Raw genomic sequence first — 19,421 nt, forward strand, 5'->3', positions numbered from 1 at the left:
CCGCACCGCACCGCCCCGCCGGGGAGGCGGCGCCGGCCGCGCCCGCCCGCGCCATCGCTACCGAGGCGAGCGCGCCACTTCCGCCCCGGTACCTGTCATGGCGCCGGTCACGTGCGCGCGGGCGGGGCCGCCCCGCTCCTCCCCGCGCTCCTCCCGCCGCTACCGGTCGTGCCGCCGCCGCAGGCCCGCCCCCAGGTAAGCTCCGGCGCCCCCCGGCAGCGCCGCCGGCGGCTGTCCCCCCCTCCGAGAGGGCAGGTGCCGCTGCGGGCTCGCTTCCATCCCCGCTCCCGCCGCTGTTGATGGCGTTCGGGGCTTCCGTCCCCTCTTCCCGCGGGAGGGCTGCGGGCCCGGCCGCGCTGGCGGCCGCTGTCCCGGGGGGAGGCCGCACAGCCGCGGGGCTGTCGTTGGCGGCGGCGGGCCGGGGACTGCGGCGGGGAGGAGGGCGAGCGGCGGGGTCGATGCGATCGGGCGCGATGGGGCGGTGCCATCGGCTCTCGGCTGGCGCTGCCTGCGGCGGCGGGCGCGTGACGCGCCGGGAGCGGCGGGGCCGGGCCGGGCCGGGGTCCCGCGGCCTGCGAGCTGTGGGAGCGGCCCGGGCCGGGAGCGGCACCGCGGGGACAGCGCTGCGCAGGTGGGTGCGCTGAGGGACCGGCCCGAGAGCTGCCGGGGCCATAACCGCGGGGACAGCGCTGCGCAGGTGGGTGCGCTGAGGGACCGGCTCCAGAGCTGCAGGCACGGCGCGGTGAACGAGACCCCTGCTCGGTCCCGAGGATCCATGCTGGCGGATCTTGGGTTTGTTTGTTTCAGCAAAACTGCAGAGTGTTTCATAAGGATGAACTTAAGGGATTTCAAAAGGTGCTGAGGGGTCTCTGGTCCAGCGTCCTGCTCAGAGCAGAGACAGCTCCGAGGTTCACCCGGGCTCAGAGCTTTGTCCAGTGAGATCTGGAAAGCCTTTGAGGGTGGAGAGCACACAACTTGTTTCTTCTGTCCTCATGGAGAAGGAGCTTCACCTTTTATCCAGTAAGGCCTTCCCATGTTCCGGATGTGCCCTTTATATTCTATCACCCCACAGTGCTGTTGTAAAGCTCGCTGCAGTGCTTGTGTTATATTTGTCTGCTGAGATCGAAGTGAAAGAAAAGACATAGTCGGGTTTATCTCTGCTCTCCCAACCTTCCAGGTCTGATACACAAATAGATCTGTGTTTTCACTCAGGATTTGTGCTTGCAGATTCATTTATACCAAAGGCTCTCAAATACAGGCTATTCACAGATGGACCAGGTACAGTAAAGTGATCTCAGTGGATGGAGATTTAGCCTGGAAAAGGGGAAGGAGGCTCAGGGGTGTCCTTATCACTCCCTAAAATTCCCTAATAGGAGGTTGTGGCAAGCTGGGGATCAGCCTCTTCTCCCAGGCAACAAGGGACAGATTGAGAGGAAATGGCTTCAAGCTGTGTCAAGAGAGGTTCAGATTTTTGCATAAGGAAGAATTTCTTCACATGAGGAGTTGCTAAACGTTGGAATGGGCTGCCCAGGGAGGTGGTGGAGTCACCCACCATCCCTGGAGGTGTTTAAGGAAAGACTGGACATGTCACTCAGTGCCATGGTCTAGTTGACATGGGAATGTTCTGTCAAAGGCTGGGCTCAGTGATCTCAGGGGTCTTTTCCATCCTGATTGATTCTGTGATTCTCATATAATTTACAGCTTTATGCAGGAGGTAACAAATGAGGTTTTTTTCCTAGCAATGGATGTGTTCACATAGAGCAAAGTAGGTAGTAGCTTGTTGCCTCAGAAAGCATTTGTATTTCAAGAGAGTGCAATTCTCACATGGACGATGAGCACAAGGCATATGGAAGCTTGGCATTTCAAATGGGGAAAAAAAAAATTCAAATTAATTTCTTGCCTGGTTGTTTACATTTAGAATATCTTTTTCTGAGCAGAGGAGCAGGACATGTGCAGCCCCTGAGTTGTACCAGTTCCTGCAGCTATTCTTTCCTTTCCACTCCTTAGATTTGGCATAAACAACCTTAGAGGAAGAAAATGACCCACTGGTTCCATCGCAACCCTCTGAAGGCTACAGCTCCTGTTTCATTTAATTATTATGGGGTAGCCACCACTCCAGCTGCAACAAAGGTTTGCAAGTAAGTGTACTGGGGACTAACTTCACTCTGCCTCTTACAGTGTGGGGGACATTGTTTCAAGCAATGGTTGCTCTTCAGTTTTTGAGCTGAAGATGAGTAGAGATGTGTAGGCAGGGAGGCAGTAAGACACTGCTAACACTGAGCATTTGCTTACAGAGAATTAATTATCCAGTTTTCAAGTCTTTGAGTGACAGCAAGGCCAATTACAACTGTGCAGAGGCAAAAAACGAAACACTTTATTGTTTTTCTGATGACTGTGCATTCCTCTGCAAAAGATTGCTTAATTTCCATAAGTGGATAAGGCCTGACTGTTCTGTTGTGGATAGGAATGTAATGAAAAGGGATCTCAGCCTATTTTGCAGATCTATTCTTATCTCTTCGTCTCATCATCCCATTCTAATGTTGAAGAACATTCCTGCTTGTTACTTCTCTTTCTTCTCTCTGTACTCAAGCTCTTGGTGGGTAAAGGCATAGTTATTTTGATAAGTGTTAGAGCAGTAGATTGAGTACTGATTATCCACTGCTGTGTGTCCAGAATGGATTGTACTAAAGAGTCAGACATGTATCCAGAGGAGAAAGGAAGTTTTTTCTGTATTAGTGCATTTTTAATAGGATTTCTTAGGGTTTTTTTTTTCATTTTTTATTCTCCTTTCGCTTAGTGACTTGCGGTTGTCTCGAACACGGCTATTGGAGCTGTTTACAGACTCAAGTTGTAATCCAGAAATGATGAAGAATGCAGCTGACTTGTACTTCTCACTCCTGCAAGGTAGGGAGATTTATCAGCATGACTACTAATTCATCAAGAGAAGTATCAGTTCAATTTTAATGGTACTTCTCAGAATGTTAACTGTGCTGATCTCCTGTGAAGAAGCTTTACACTTCTCAGGAAGGAGAGTGTCTTCATGAGTTCTGTACTTGATACCAATGGTGGCTGTTCACCAGGCCCCTCCTCCAAGTTTCATTGTCCTTTTTGACCGTGCCTGTACTAAGTGCTGGTAGCCCTGCCCTCCTGTCTTTAACCTCGTTCTGCTTCCTGTTGGTGGAGGAAACTTGTATTTGTATCTTAGGTGGTGGCGAGTTGCTCCCTAAGTATAAATTGAGTCTGTTAGTTAGTTGATATCATTTACTAGTCAGTGTAAACTGCTGGTTAGACTGTATGTTGCAAGTTTGCCTTCTACTGCTGCTTCTCTTAGGTGTGTATGTATCTAGGTGGTCATTAGCATGGTATCTGCGTTTTCAGTAGATGGTTCACCTGTGCTGGAACATTCTTTTGAAACCCTCCTTCTGCCAATATTTTGGTAACTCTCTCTTAGCAGTCAGGTGCTCGGCCAGGTTTCTTAGGACTGAGTTTTCAGGAATCAGCTGATTTGTGGAAAGTGGGATCCTTCAGTCTCTGGGAAGTAAACGTTGGTTTAGTGAGCCCCTGGGAGGATGTAGGCTAAGGTCACATCTAAGCTCAGATAAGAATCCCTGTTGGTACAGCCAGGATTTGGAGAGTTTCTTTAGGAAAATATCATGCTTGGCCACTAAAATCTTCTGCATGTGAAAGGAAGTATTTTCTGTGTTTATAAACACACTGACAAGTGTAGCCCCAGTAGCTGCCATGGCCTCTTAAAGTCTGTAAGACCTGATCAGACCAAGGCCCTTCTTCAACCTCTCTAAAAAATTCCTGGGCCTGCATATGCTGGCATTGAACATCCCATAGCATGAGCTTCATCCCACTAACTGCTCTTTTCTGTGCTCCTGGGCATAAAGAGCCAATTTCATGTAGCCCTGGAGATAAATGGTGACTAGGTGAGCCCATGCTTAGAAGCCCTTTTACCTCTCCCCGTTGACCAGGCAGCTTTTCCTAGAATTTCCTGGTTGCTGCTGTGGTGGCAGAGATAGCCACTCATTCACCTTGAACAACCTTGGCCATCCTGTGCCTGGGCCAGTCCCACTCCCAGCTTGTCACCGTGTGGGACATGCAGACATCTGCCAGGTTTTCCTTGAGCAGTCAAGATTCTCAGGATTGAGTTGGCAACATGCTGGGCAAGCAGTTTCCTGGAATAGCCAGTTGGTTTTTTCCATATTTTGTTCTCAATATAGTGAGAAGTAAAAGCCCTAGGAAGTAACATGGGGTTCGAGGGTTCAGCAAGAAGCACTCCTTTATCTATATCTGTATTCATATTGATCCATCTCCTTCATTACTCATTTCTGTTTCCCACTTTGAGATTGCCTGTTTTATTATTCCATAGGTTTTATCCTTTCACTGGATGACTCTTCCCAAGAGTGCAAGTTGAGATATATTCAGAATTTCAAGTGGACAGACACGTTACAAGGACAAGTCCCGAGGTGTGTGTGCTTTTCTGAGTGCGGGGTAGGCAGCTGCTCTCTGCTGCACAGGCCTGAAGGGAAACAGAAATGTAGCAAAGTCTTGGACACAAAGGAGTTTCTAAAAAGGTGTTGCTGTGTTTTTGGTAACTGCTGTACTGTGTTAGGGGTTCTGAAGTGTGCGTGGCCTTTATGTAAAGCTGTGAGAATGCACAATAATGGTAGAAGGATCTGCTGTGTCTCAGTTGATCTGCAAACCAAACCTGCAGTTGGCTAGAGCAGTAGAAAGAAGAGCCTTGAGGGTGTTGGTGAGTTGAGCATGGTTAACAAAGCTCACTGCAGTTTAAAACTTAATTTGGCACTATTGCCTGACCAGAAACTTCAGTGTATTTGGAGGTTCCAGTGTTGCTGAAGATCTGAATTTGTTCTCCTCCTCTGTAGCTCTGAGTACATGTACTCTTGGTTCAAACAAGCAAATCTGTTTCCAGTAGGAATACAGATCTGTAACCTTCTGAATTATTCGCTTGTCTGTTGCTATTGGAGGTAATTGTGTTGTATAACCAAGCCTACAAATTTTTCAAGCTTTAGCTAGAAGTGCTTGACCTCCTTAAAGCTTTTATTCCCTGTGGAATAAAATCTGTTGATTAGGACTTTCTTCTAATTTTCTCACAGTCATACACACTTGTACTTGTGCCAACATTATTCTTCCCACTCCCACATCTTTCTTTTTAAAAGGTTTGCTAGTTCCTAAGCTGTACTGAGCTTGTGATTGCAAGTTCAGTCTTTTCAAAGACTCTGGTTTTAGCTTTTGAAATTTCCTGCTATTTGCACATGGCTGTGTGTCTGCAATTGCATAAATGTTTGCAAAAACATTCATTTGAGAGAGTTGTAACAGTCTCTGACTTAGTAACTTAGCAGTACAACTTTAAAGTGGACATTGCAGGGCAAGGCTTTCCACAAAATGTGCAATTAAAAAAAAAAAAAAAAAAAAAAAAAGAATTATGTCAGCCACACCCAAAGCTACACAAATCTCAAGTTACAGTTTTAAAATAAATGTTCCCAAAAGGGAAGGGTGGGCATCTGAATGTGGAAGATTCTAATTATGAGTTCTTAAAGGGGATAAGTAAAAAAATTGAAGTCTCTCTTAGGCAGTTCAGCAAGTAGGAGGTTCTGAATTGAAAATTGTTGACATCTTAAATAAGAAATGTTTTATGGAGAGAAATGTTGACTTTTGCTATGTGAACTATCAGCAGAGAGAGATGTGAGAACAAAACTGAATCCATTAAGTTTTTTGTGGGATTTGTCTGTCTTTCTTCAGTGCCCAGCAGGATGCAGTGTTTGAACTGATTTCCATGGGATTTAATGTAGCCCTATGGTACACAAAATATGCATCAAGACTCGCTGGAAAAGAAGAGTAAGTGGTTTTCTTTTCTCAACAATTCTGCTGTAGCAATACTCCACCAAAGATTCAGCAGGTTCTGGGGGTTTCCTGTTGAATTTGGACATGTGGTACGTGTCCAGAGGAGTTCCAGGAGGCAACTGGTCTTTACACGCAAGCAGTTCAATCCTTTCTTGCCTCTGTAAACCAAATGCAGTTGTACCATGTGACTGTGATACAGAGAAAGTGTAAGTTGTCAATAAACCCTTCATCAGTCCCTTTCTAAATGTCCAGGTACAAAACTGAGATTCTCAAAATCACAGCTCTGCTGACATTTAGCCCTACAGACTTCTAAATCCTTGGCTTCTAACACTGAGTGTGCCTTTTACTTGAGAGCCATCACAGGATCTTACCTTTCTTTTTTTTTCAAGTGAGTTCTATATGGTTATTTCATGATGGGACACTGTAAGGAATTCCTTTACTCTGAGGGTAAGACAGCTGTGGGACAGGTCACTTAGGGAATGAGTGGGCTCTTGATTCTTGAAGGATTTAAGATTCATCTAGACAAAGCCATAACTGACCTGATCTGCTGTTGCCAGTTGTGGTGCCCCAAAGCAGGAGGTGGCACTAAATGACCTTAGAGGCCATTTTAAACTATAATTATACTGATTCATTCTGTTTTCTCAGTATAACAGAAGATGAAGCAAAAGACGTTCACCGCAGCCTGAAGATAGCAGCTGGGATTTTTAAACACCTGAAGGTAGAAGGACTTTTTTTGCTGTCTGTTCTTTGAGGTGTCTCAAATACTTGACTTTTTGTCTTAGAGAGGCCTTTGCTGTGCACACATGCCTGAGACCATCTGAATGATACAGGAAACAGAAGGGTATTAATATGTTGTGGTTCCACTCAATCCCTGCAGCTCATTCCCAGTGGCATTGGAAGAGTAGTTTGTCTGTCTGCCCATACCATGTGCTACAGTGCTGTCTTGGGACCTTCACTCTGTGTGTCACATCCATGTAGGAATGAGGCAATTGTTTTGCACTGGCATTAGGCCTAAACTAACTCTGAGATTTGCTTTGTATTTAGGAAAGTCACATTCCAAAACTGATTACACCTGTGGAAAAGGGAAGAGATTTAGAAGCTCGACTTATAGACTCCTACATCATACAGTGTCAAGCTGAAGCTCAAGAAGGTATCTTCAAACAGTGGGTCACTGGTGTCTCATGAATTCTGCTTGGCAGCAAGGCCATGGGTTTTTTATTCTCCTGAAGTACTGTGGTGTAGTGGGGCAGGTTGCTTTTAAAGAAAAATTACGTTACAATTACAGAAGGAAGATGCCACAAATCAGTCTGATATTGCAATTGTAATATGGAGTATCTTACACTTTGGAAGAACTTGTGTGTGGCACTCCTCCTTTTTCTTATTTTTTCCTTTCCTGCAAACCTTTCACCACCATGCTTGCCTAACATAAATCCCCAGTTCCTTTACTTTAAAATACGTGCAACTTCTGTTTATTAGCTAATCTTAAAGCTAATATTCATTTGGTTTTTCTATTAAATTGGAATCATTCTATCCAAGAAACAATCTGTCTTTATTCTGCTGTTTGCTTGACTGCACAACATCTATTTTCACTTCATGCAGGGGTTTTAAAACCCTAAATGCCTCTGCTGATTTGATGTGATGGGACATTTCAATTAAACTTAAACCATGGTGTGGAATTTCTTTTCAGTGACAATTGCTCGGGCTATTGAGCTGAAACACAATCCAGGCCTAATAGCTGCTCTTGCTTATGAAACAGCCAACTTCTACCAAAAAGCTGGTGAGTATCTTGTTTTGTATCTTTGGTGACTTGGTTTATGCATTCTTGCCAGCAGATATACTTCACCCACCCATAAACTGCAATATTAGTGCTGTTCTCAGTGGATATGGAGTGTGTATTTAGCTTCTATTTACCACATTTAAGGCTTCAGTTATCAGCACGTATTTTGATAAGGCTTTTTGGTTTTGTGGGAATCTTTTTCTGTTTCTGATGGTAGGAAATGTTAGTGAAGGAAGGCAGTCTAACAGCAGACAAATGGCCCAATGTCAATGGAGTGTGTTCCAGCTGACTTTGGGCAGCAGGTTGTGATGCAGAGCATGGAGAGTGGAGTGGGTTCATTATATACCACCTTCCAGATTAGTAAGATGATCTATGGGCTTGCTGAAGCAAGTGGGAGAAGTGCAGAAGTCTGGGAGTCAGGAGAACATATGTCACATTATAGGTCCCTACTGGAACTTAAACTAGGAACACGCTTTCAAATTCTGCCTAAAAATACTTAGAGAATTAGCCATCCAGACTTAGTGGACAGCGGTTTTCAGGGATTCTAGGGACAGCTGCATGATAGCTGCATATTTTTGGGGTTTTTCTTACAGTTTTTCTGTGCTTTTCAGGAGTAATTTTTGTCCCTTGTTCGTAGATACTTTAAAGTTAGGATCTATTGCTAAGTTTAAGAATTTTAATGAGTTTGGGGATTTTCTTTTTGGAAATGTCTTAAGCATAACTTTACATAACACATGTTCACAGATCAAACATTATCCAGTTTGGATCCAACCTATGCAGGTAAATGGAGGAAGTACTTAAACTTGAAGAGCTGTTTCTACATGGCCTACGTAAGTACTTTGGGTGGCAGCAGTCACAGCTTGTTGTCTGTTTGCAAAGGGCTGCATAGGGAATGGGGGCTAAGTATTGCCTTGGCTTTCTTGCCGTACTGTGAAGAGGAATTGTGCAGTGTCAGTGACATTTGAACTGGTTTTGTAGAGCCAAATGAAATTGCAGCAGTGTGGATTTGTTGTGATCACAGATCTTAATTGAAGCCATTCAGGTTGAGCATAGTGGTCATCTCTGTTATCTACATTGCAGTCTGATCCTAGGCACAGTTCAGAGCTGAGCATCTTTATGAAGGTCCTGAATGAAATACTTACTGTATTAATACCATAATAATACCATTAATACCATACTGCATTAAGTACCATAAGGTACCATTCCAAGAGCTGCCCTATTTGCCTGATGGATCTCCTAGCAAGTGCTGCAGTGCTCCTGAGATCCTCAGCTGCTCAATTTGCTGTGCCTTTAGCCTACCACAGCCTGTAGTCTGTCTTTTTTGTACTGTACAAAAGGCCCAAGCTAAGCAGTTTGCATCATTGTCTTTCTCTTAGGCTGAACCTGTAGCTAAAAGCTGCTTGCCTTATTAGCAGGTTTGAGAGGTGAGGGAGGGTCAGAGTTGTGGTACTTCCCCTTTTTTTAAATTTGAGGGATCTGGGCAATGGTGGATTTGAATAGATTTGTACTGTGAGAACAGACACTAAAGGAAGGGGGGCAAGGTAGGCATTAGTTGATGGGATTGTTCCTTCACCTGTTGTATTTACTAGTTAAACTTAACTCCTGAGAACAGATAATAGGTAATTCAGGTTTCACTGTGATACAATACCACCTTCAAACACAGGTGTGAAGGAATGGGACTTTTTTGGATGGAAAAGTTATTTGGACTTTGACAAAATATCTCAGACAGCAGAGCATCTCATTTCTTTCAGATTCACTGATGTTTGTTGCAGATGGAGTTTTTGAGTGTTCAGCCAGTTTTAGTTTTCAGTCTTAGCTTTCTAAACTTGCTAGGGGTTCATTCTCTTTCTGTGCTGGGGCTTGGTGCTGCACACTGCTACAGTGAGAGCTTGGGCTGGCCTGTGTGCCAGTGTCTCAGCTCAAACAGCTTCATGCAACTCATTTACTCTTGGCCAGACTGGAGACATCTTGGTTTGTACGAAGTGTTTATGGTTCTCATTCACAGTGCTCATGTTGAACTGCATTAATGGCCTTGTGACTGCTGCTTTGACTTGCATTCCCCAGCTGTCAACTACCTGCAGGGAAAGGCAGCTTCAAAGAGCTGCAGCTGCTGTAAGGAGCAGGAGAAGGCAATTGGTGTAGAAGTGCCCAGAGATGTTGGTAATGATTTTGTTCTCTCCCATCAGGCATACTGTTACCATGGCCAGACTTTGCTGGCAAGTGATAAATGTGGGGAAGCAATCAGATCTCTGCAGGAATCAGAGAAATGTAAGTGTGGTTGAGACTGGAATACATGGTCTGATGATGCCATGCCTATTCTGTTTTGCTGTATTGTCTTAATTTGCTCTTCCATAAAGATTTTTACCTGTCACCTGATGGAAATTCAGCACATCTTTGAATAGAGACAGTGTATTTTTTTTTTTTTTTTGTCTTACCAAAGACTGCCTTTCATAACAGTGCTGCAGAAAATTTCATCTTCTCAGCCTGGCTTAAAAGACTGGCTTTGAGCTTCCTGCAATATACTGTGTAAAAACCAGTGGTCTGGTCATCTGGTCATCATACTGTTCTATATGGTAGAATAGTGCAGCCATTTCTGCTTTGGAAGATAAGTAGTAAATCTAGATCATGATTATTAATTTTTAAACAGGTTTCAGTAACTTACTTATTTTCTATTCGTTTGAAAGGTATATTCAGGCAAGTTTGCAGTAGTTCAAGGTCTTCTGCCCATTCTTCTCTCTTCAGAGCTAGTTCTACCCCAATGGCCTGCACTGTATAACTTTACTGCAGTGTATAAAAATGCTCAAATCTTCAAAGTGGAACCTTTAATATTAGTTTTAAAAATAAATAAAAAAATTATTAAGAATAAACTAAGTTGGATTTCTTTGAGTAAAATAAATACTGTTCTGCTGTTCAGAGAGAGTGCTACTTCTCCCACTCCATATTGGTTGTTGTTGTTTGGTATGGGGCATCAGCTGTGTGTGGACACCTTCACACCCTCTGTTTTTCCCTACCACGTGGCACATCCTTGAGCTTATTGTTGCATTTTGCCCCACACATAAGAATGCTTTCCTGCATCTTCTCACCCAAAAAGCTATCTTTTTCTTTTCCTGTTCCTAGTCACTTGCAGTAAGTCTTGGCTGTAAGTGCTGTCTTTGAACTAGTTTGGTTTTGTTTCTAAGAAGAAAGAGGCATGACTGGATTCTGGTGTCTTCGAAGACAGAAGCACTGTAGAGCAGAACGATGATTTAGGAGCATCATGTAAATAATTTTTATTTCCTTCATTTCTTGCATAGTTTTTGCCAAGGCTGAAGCGTTGTGCAAAGAATATGGAGAAACCAAAGGACCTGGGACTACTGCCAAACCTTCTGGACATCTTTTCTTTAGGAAATTAGGAAGTTTGATTAAGAACACACTAGAAAAATGCCAGAGAGAGAATGGATTTATGTAAGTAATTCATGGTTGGTACAGGACTCTGTATGAGTTGTTATTACCTCATTTGCCTTTATTTCAGGATGGGATGGTAAATTTTACTCTCCAGTTGTTACATTCCTTTAGGGCATGGCATGTAACTTATAGATAAATTTGCAATTCTGTAATTTTCTCTTGGCAGATTTGCAGTGGGTCTGTGCTGTCCCACTCTGTGTCCTGTGCCAGTTCAGCAGGGTGGGTTGGATTGACATCTGGAGAGGCTGAGCAGTTTTCTTCCCTCATTCCTCAGCCACCTGGTTACTTTTCCTTCTGCACAGGAGGAAATCTGCAGAAGTTGCTGTGTTGCTCTAAATGTTATCTTCCTGTCTCCTGGGATGTAGTAGGCAAAAGAGGACAGAGGGGGAGGTGGGGAAAACCAATAGGTGATTCTGCTTTGGAAGCAGGGAAGTCAAAACACAGTGCTGCCTTCAGTGAAGATCATGCTTAGGGTGAGTAGGGCTTTCTGTTCATCAGTGTCCTTTCAAAAAGCGTTTGGAAGTACCAAGTTTTGATTTCAGTTGAAAATATCAATATTAGTTTGTCTTTAGAGTACTTTTGCTCATTTATTTCTTTCCTTCCCTCCTGTTATGATTTAGTGTTCCATAATAGATTTATTTTTTCCATTTTCATTATATTTAAGGACCTGCATAGTAGGGGAACGTATTAAATGAAAAGGATGGTCAAGTACATCAAAGTGCAATGCAAATAGGAAGAGAAATGCTCTGCTATGCTTTGGTTCAACTACCCATTGTCAGAGCTTACAGCAACTGCATACTGGAGATTTCAACACATCCATATCCCTCTAGAACAATAATTGGAAAGAGAAAGCAGTGGCTGGTTTGGGAGAGCTCTGTGCAGCACAGGAAGTGAGGCAGAGTGTGTCAGTGTATGGCACACTGCTGGCCTGCCAAGGGCAGAGGGGCGCCCCAAGTCAGGCTTTGCCCTGTAGCTAGTCTTTGGGGGGCTGCTGTGTTGCCATCAGCCACTGTGGCACATTAGGACTGTTTAGGAGAAGAACTGTCCTCTTCACCCTTGGGAAGTACTTTAAATCGTCATTTGTATTTTGATGGGTTTTTATGGACAAAAGATGCTCTTCTCATTGAAGCACTGGGAATATTCATTGGTTATGAAGTAGAAGAAAACCTGCCACACAGTTAGAGAACAAGCAATAATACTAAGGAGTTGCTTTTGTTCTTGTGAATCTTGCTGGCAGAATGCATGTTAGGCAGTGCCTTAATGAAATGGAAGAGAGCAGCAGGGCTTGCCACTGTGAAAACCCAGATTGTTTTGTTTAAAATTGCAAACAAGACTTGCATGGTGTGTTGTATTTTAAATACATTTCTGTATTCTGTTCCAGCTATTTCCAGAAGGTGCCAGCAGAGGCTCCCCAGCTGGAATTGAAAGCAAACTATGGCTTAGTAGAGCCTGTTCCTTTTGAGTTTCCTGCCTTGAACGCACACTGGACTCCTGAAACAGTTGCAGCATTTGATCTCACTAAGAGGCCAAAGGAGGACACTGTAAGATAATCCTATGTACTGTTCTTTCCCTCTGGCTTTATTCAGTGTATCACACAGAGTTAGTTTGGCTCTTCTGTAACATTCCCCAGCTCAGTGTAGGAAACAGACACAAAGCTACCACCTAAGCTCATCCTTCTGTTGTGCCAGTGGCAAGTCAATTAACCTTTGCCACTCTGCCAGCATCTGGAAAATCAGCTCATTTTTCACTAAGACCTGTAATGTTACTGGAGTGAATGCTAGAGAAAGATTCATTTAAGGATGCTGAAACAGGAACAGTTGGCTTTTCCCTCTTGCTTGAGGCTTACTCAAGTTTTCAGCCTTGAAAAGAGAGGGGACTCTTAGATTAAAACTTGTAAAGTTAGCTGTGCATAAATACTGTGCAGACACAGTGGTTTGTACTTGTGGTATTTAGTTGGGTTTTTTTTCTTCTTGTTTGCAGGCTAAACCAAAACCAGATGAAGAAGTAAAACCACTGAAGGAACCAGATATAAAGCCTCAAAAAGACACTGGATGCCAGATTTCTTAAGTACCATAAGTGCTTTGAATTCACTTTGAAACTCCAATTCATAGGACTCTGGGGCTTTAGTTCTGATCTCCTTTTTTTGATCCTCCTTTTTTCTTTTAGAACACTAATTTAATTTACCTTTGTTAATATGTGTCTATCTTGCTTAAGAATGTGGTGGATTTCCAGGAGGTTATTTATATCTGACTTACTTTTGGTTTTAGTGGGATATCATAGAATGAGTGGGCTTAAATGTTCCTATTGTGCCTCTAGGGAGTTTCTTTTTGTGGGTTTAGTTTTACCCACAAATAGCAAAGGAAGTATCATGATTGTAATGCTTGAGGGTTTTTTCCATTACCTTATATGCTATATCATGTCCAATTCTGCAAACAGAAGTTTGCATGAACAGTTGTATTTATTCAAGTTTTGTCATTTAGGATTAGAACCGTGTCATGTTCCAATTCACCTAATTGTAGCAAGGGAGGAAAATCTGGGTTTGATTTGTAACACTCCTGTGGTATTTCACAGGACTTGCAAGAACTTGGGAAACCTCAAGTTCTGCATAACAGGAGCACAATTTATGTTCTGAAACTACTAGTCTCTGTCCTTTCCTCTACATATTAGGGTTTTTATATCAGAATTTGTAGTAAGATACCTTAGCTTTGTCTGTCCTTTAATTCAAATCCTTTAATATCAAACTGTATCTGAAAGCGATGCACCAAGCAATATGAAAGTGCTTAAAAGCAAAGCATCCTTGTGTCATTCATTCAGAGCTTTTGAATCTTCAAAGCTTTGTTAAGTTTGAAGTCTGCAGACAGTTCAGATCTCCTGGCACTGAAATTCCTGAAGCTTTCATGCTAAAGTAATGGATTTGGAAGTAAGTTTCTGTGTTTCCATCTGGGTGGTATCTGTAAGAAGCTGTCAGGAGAATAGGGAGGAAACATGAGCTGAAGAGCTGATGGCACAGCTGGGAAGCCAAGCTCTAGATTTCCTTTATGCCCTGTGTAAACAGGGCTGCTTCTCAGCTTTTGCAGTATTGCACTGAAATCAGCTGTTTCTGAAGACGCCAAGCCCAGGCAAGGCTGAGAAAGAAAGGATTTTGTAGAACTTGCTGCTTCCATTTCTGCCTGCTGTGAAAAATGTGACAGCATTCTTTAGTGCTGATCACTGCAAAACACCTCTGATAACAAAAACATCTTTCTGATTTGCTGCAAATGCAAAGGCATGTGATGAATGTGTTGAAGTGAGAGCCTTGCAATCCCTGGTACCAGTTGCTGCACTTCTCCTTGCCTGAGAGAGAAACTGAGCAGCCTGACAATGTTCACCCTTCCAGCAAACATGATGGCTAATGCACTTACCGTGATGTAAACTGTAAACACATTCCTCACTTTGTACTTCTTGTTCACCTTCCACCATGCTGTAATTCAGTGCATCTGAAATCTTCTATGGGGCTTGGAGTCAGCTTAAAGAGCAGGTGTGTAACTCCTTGAAAGCCTGTGGAACAAAAGCTGCTGAGGAGGTTAATAGGAAACTCAAGACTCTTCCTGTGAGATACTGGACCAAATTACAAAATACAAAATTTTTGATACAAAAGGCAGAGACTTTTAAAGCTGGCTGTTGTTCATTGGTCAAATGCAGACTTCCTTGCTTCATGGATTTTTCTTTCTGTCAGTTCTACACATAAAAATAAGTGTAAAGTGAGCTGAATTTTATTGGAAGAAGTTTCTTTTCTGCAGGGGCCTAGAGGATAATGAGTATCAATGAGGACCTAAAATGGCTCCATTTCTTCTGGAGCTGCATGGGGTATGTTTCATGAAGAGTTATTCAAATCTGTTCCTAACTTGATCAGCTGATTCATTAGACTTCTTGCACTGTTAAAAGACCAGCTTAGGTTTTGCCAGAGTGGAGTGTGGAGATTAGTTTTCTAATATAGATTTTAATTCTAAGAATGTATTCCAGCTGTAGCTATCAACATTTGCTCAGCCTGCCCCCTTTAAGGATCAAGATGCAGTTAACTCAGTTTCATAATCGCAATGTTTGAGTTACTCATTGTTTTTCAGAATTCTTTGTCAATATGTAAACAGCTCAACTGAATTAGCTTTCTTTTTGTGTAGAATAGATCCTGTTTTCCCTCCTCCCCTCATTTTCCCTTCCATCTGCTGCAAATTGTGACACAGACCTACCTTTCTTTGCTAATGCACATGTAGGTCCTGGGACTCACTTCCAATGCAGCTTTTACCCATGGGTTCCAGTAGAGGAATATCTTAAAATCAAATTAACCAATCATGACTAAATCATTCCCAAACATCTTGGTAGGAAAGATTATTTTATGGACTTGGAATTCTTTGGACACTTTCTCAAACTGAGTAGTTTGTCTGAATCAAATTCACTGTAAATAGTTTGGGGCATAACCAAGTTAATTGTGTCAGATGGTGACATTACTTAAGCCTAGCTGTGTAACCTCTTATGCCATAGCTGTTTCAGTAAATATGATGTAGTAGTTTAAAAATAGACTAATGGAACAAACTAATTCACTTAACATGTGTTGCTTTTCAAGACAAACTTTGTTTACTTGTAGCTGAAATCCTGTGGCAAACATTGGATGGTTTTGCCAAAAAATAAGAAGCTGGAGACTGTTTAGTTTGCAAAGTAGAGACAGCTGTGAGGCAATGAGCAGCTTTCTCTTCTGGTTTTGTTGAGTAGTAGCAGGAATTACTGTAAATAGGATATAGATTAACTGTCCAATATGCTTAAGAATATGGGTGAGTGAACTGGGAGTTTCAGTGAATCTGGAAACCCAGCAGCCATGTTCCTTCTCTTATAGCTCCCTTTAGTAATTTTTAAGAGTGAGGTATTTTGACAGTGACTTTTTAAGATTCTAATGCTGCAAGAGCCTGATTTTGTGGCCTCTCTCGTTTTGGAGGCTCTCATGGCTCAGCCTGCAAATCTTGTTGGTGTAAATAGTCTTTAAAAATTTGTGCCCCATCTTAAGCAGGACAGAACTGCAGCTGAATGAAATACGGAGTGCTGGGCCCTCTGTTTTGTGCTTTAAGAAAAGCAGTGATTGTCTTTAATCTACTGTAAGCCAAACCATTAAGCTCTTTGTAGGATTTCTATTTAAATACCTTCCTCCATGTATTTAAATACACTTCTTTCATGTTTCGTGTTCCTGGGATTTCAGTAGTTACTCTCCATCCAACATGGGACACACCTACAGCTGAGGGACTAAACCTGGCCCTTGGATGCTGATGTCTGCCTCCCACTGGATTTGGTAGAGGACTTTTGCCCATCAGCTTAGGGATGGTTGGTCACTTGGATGTTCAGCATGGATCTGTGGTGTGTCTGTAATGATGGTAGTGGTTTGTACAACGAGCAGGAAAATGGATCCCTGTTTCTGTGTAGAATAGAGACAACTTTGCACTTTAGAATTTTCTTGTCTTGCAAATTTGGTACATACCATATGCTTGTAAATACTCCTTCCTGTCATTTTGTTGCACTGATTTCAGTACTGTGCTATGGGTAAGGTTTTAATGGGAAACATTACTAAAGTGTATTTTTAATTGTCTGTGTATAAAACAAACTCATGAAGCATATCTCTACCTTTGGTATTGGGGAACATGAGAGGAGGCAGTAGTTCATCTGTCTTCCATGGAATTCCAAAAAATGAATGTCTGTTGGCTGCGGTTTGAAACATTTCATCCCATCCCTGTATCTGGTATCTAAACTGAAGTTTCAGCATTAACATAAATCCTGTTCATGCCTATTAATTATCTCTAAAAAGATTCTGTCTCTAAAGATCACTCTTAAATTGCCATAGTTGCATATGCTTCCTTTGTTTTTCCTTTTCCTGTGGTTTTTTCCTGTCACTGGCCCAGCTGAGTGAGGACTAAAGCACAGTAAGACTGGCATGGAAAAGCCCCTGCAGTGTGTAGCTGTCTCCAGGCTGTGAGTGCAGTGTGAAGGCCTTTCCACAGTGACCCTTGGTTTCTCTCACACCTTTGCCCACTGGTGAGCAAAGGTCCCATGGCAACCCAGGGGACCCTTGATTATCTTTTTATGTAGGAAGCCCTCCCTCTTTTGATGTTGGTGTCTTCATGGATTACAAGCTTCCTGAAGCCATCCTGTACTCTGAGTAATCCCACTTCAATGGAATCAGCTCTGAAATCACTGACCAAGCAGCCTTACTTTGTGAAGACAGTCAACATGCAATCTTAAGCTTCATAGTTGGAAAATTTGTATATAGCAATGAATTTCAGAATACCATTTAAAATAAACAATCTTAAAGTACCATGTTTTATTTCATTATTTAAAATTTTACATACAGTAGCAAGAAAACTGTCTTGAATGTTACTTTCTGCAATTTAATGCAAATTCATTAATTAGGGAGAATGCTTAATCCTTGTTTAAAGGAGAGCTTAAGTAAGGAAGATATGTGAATTGGGTGCCTATGGAAGTAGTAGCTACAATGAAGCATGTCAAGTTCTGGGACAGGAAGAGAGGAGATGGGCTTCCCAAATTCTTGTTTAGTAAAATAATTAGACAGAATTTCTTATGGCTGTACAAAATCCCAGTACTAACCAACGTCTGTGACATTGTGGGATATTCTATATAGTATGTGAAGGGGGTTATTTGGGAATAACTTCTCTGATATTCTGGATGAAGCCTCACTAGCACAACAGGCTCAGTCTTCCCAATCTGAACCAGCCATGCATCTGCTGGTGTCTCCAGGAGTCCAATCTGTCTCTCAGAGCCAAGTGAGGGTTTTAATAATTTTGCTTCATGCCTCCAATGTTTCTGTCTGGCTTTGCCATAGAAGGACTTGTTTGCAATGTCAGTGTTGATGGCTCCTGCATAACAGAGCCCTCTCGAATGGATAAAAAATTCCCACAGGACTCTGCTGGAGTGATGGCCACCAAAGGGCAGCAAAGCTCGTGTTTTGGTGCAGTTTTTCACACAGCTGCCCAGCACAGACAGTGCACCCTGGGACAGTCCTGCAGCTTTAAATTGGGAAGAGGTGTCACAAGTTACACCTGCATTATTTTATGTAGAACATCTGTGTAATTACTGACAGGAGCCCGTGCATGCTCTGTGACCAGGAGAGCAGCTACCCCTGCATAGAGGACACTGCTCAGGCCATGGAGCAGGAGCACTGACAAACACAGACATCCTCCTGCCCTGTGTCCCTGCAGCTATTCTGTCCCAGGGCCTGGCACTCTCTCCAGGGCAGCTGCCCTTTGGGAAGAGAGTGGTGTGATGCTGTGTGCATCTGCCTGGGGTTTCTCTGGGGTCCTGGGCTGGGTTTCCATGGCAAGATTCAAAGTGAGAAGGCTGCAGGGGCAGCTTCTGTGAGCAGCAGCTGCCCTCATGTTGGCCAGAGCCCATTCCAGCTAGCCACAAGACAGACCCACTGCTGGCCAAGGCTGTGTCTATCAGCTGCCTGTCGTGGCTGTGGGGTGGACAATGATGGGCAGCTGGAAATGTGAACCAAGGGCTTCTCTCCTCTGCACACTGCCCTGCCAGCATGCCCCAGAGGGCTGGGGGTGCACAGCAGGCTGTGAGGGGACACAGCAGGACAACTGTCCCCCAGCGACCAGAGGGATTTCCCACAGTGTATGATGCCATGCTCAGCAATCAAACCATGGGGATGGAGGTTGGCAGGGGCTCCCCTGGCTCAGAAACTGGTTGGGCATCAGTTTGTTGTTTTTCTTGGGCTTGGAGGTTTTTTTTTTCTCTCTCTTCCTTGTTTGTTTTTTGGGTTATTTTTGTTTGTTTGTTTGGATTTTTATTTTTTGGGTTTTGTTTTGTTCTGTTTTGGTTTTTGTTTGTTCTTTAAAATTTGGTTAAACTGCTTTTATCTCAGCTAGTGTTTTGCCTTTCCAATTCTCTCCCCTAGGGCTAGGAAGTGAGTGGCTGTGTGGTGCTGAGCTGCCAACCAGGGATAAATCATGATGGTCCTCTGTAAAACCATAACAGCAGTGCCCTGTGCACACAACATCTGAATGGCAGGACACAAGCAGCATCTGCAGATCAAGACTGCAGCAGGAAACAGGAGCTTTAGCTATGGATGTTTAGGAAAAATCTCGAGTATGACAGGAAATCTCCACAAAAAAACATCAGTATTAAAAATGGAGAAAGTTACAAATACAGGAATTGTGGTATTTACAAAGACCACCAAGTCAGTCTTCCAATAGACACATTTAATGTGACACAACTGAGGTTGATGTGAATCTTTTGTCATGGAGTTTTGTCATGAGCTCAGTCAAGGAGTTATGAATTTTTGGGATAA

The 19,421-nt window shown here is 43.1% G+C and overlaps 1 protein-coding gene across 6 annotated transcripts; it reads left to right on the forward strand.

Moving 5' to 3' along the window:
- Positions 1-105: 105 nt before the first annotated feature.
- BROX (BRO1 domain and CAAX motif containing) lies at positions 106-19,421 on the forward strand. Of its 6 annotated transcripts, none has more exons than XR_008840209.1 (14): positions 106-195; positions 2,008-2,138; positions 2,798-2,904; positions 4,376-4,472; positions 5,770-5,865; positions 6,517-6,589; positions 6,916-7,021; positions 7,559-7,648; positions 8,393-8,478; positions 9,835-9,916; positions 10,942-11,092; positions 12,474-12,633; positions 13,073-17,080; positions 17,198-17,422. XR_008840209.1 is itself a non-coding variant. In XM_056488548.1 (14 exons), exons 2-13 carry the CDS (start codon positions 2,038-2,040, stop codon positions 13,157-13,159), a joined length of 1,236 nt encoding a protein of 411 aa, XP_056344523.1. In that variant the 5' UTR covers positions 106-195; positions 2,008-2,037; the 3' UTR covers positions 19,029-19,421. The 6 variants fall into 6 exon arrangements, 5 of the variants coding, with proteins under 5 accessions (XP_056344523.1, XP_056344521.1, XP_056344524.1 ...); XM_056488548.1 differs by lacking the exon at positions 17,198-17,422 and adding an exon at positions 19,029-19,421 and having other exon boundaries at positions 13,073-13,159; XM_056488549.1 differs by lacking the exon at positions 106-195 and adding an exon at positions 517-697 and having other exon boundaries at positions 13,073-13,159.

The sequence above is a fragment of the Oenanthe melanoleuca genome, chromosome 3 (assembly GCF_029582105.1).
Source record: "Oenanthe melanoleuca isolate GR-GAL-2019-014 chromosome 3, OMel1.0, whole genome shotgun sequence".
Taxonomy (NCBI): domain Eukaryota; kingdom Metazoa; phylum Chordata; class Aves; order Passeriformes; family Muscicapidae; genus Oenanthe; species Oenanthe melanoleuca.

What these genes read in the sequence shown, in the direction of transcription:
- BROX (XM_056488548.1), top strand. Translation starts at nt 2,038, where the DNA reads ATGACCCACTGGTTCCATCGCAACCCTCTGAAGGCTACAGCTCCTGTT. An exon ending in GGATTTTTAAACACCTGAAG is followed by an intron (nt 6,590 to 6,915) that starts GTAGAAGGACTT and finishes CTTTGTATTTAG; the next exon opens with GAAAGTCACATTCCAAAACT. An exon ending in TCAAGCTGAAGCTCAAGAAG is followed by an intron (nt 7,022 to 7,558) that starts GTATCTTCAAAC and finishes ATTTCTTTTCAG; the next exon opens with TGACAATTGCTCGGGCTATT.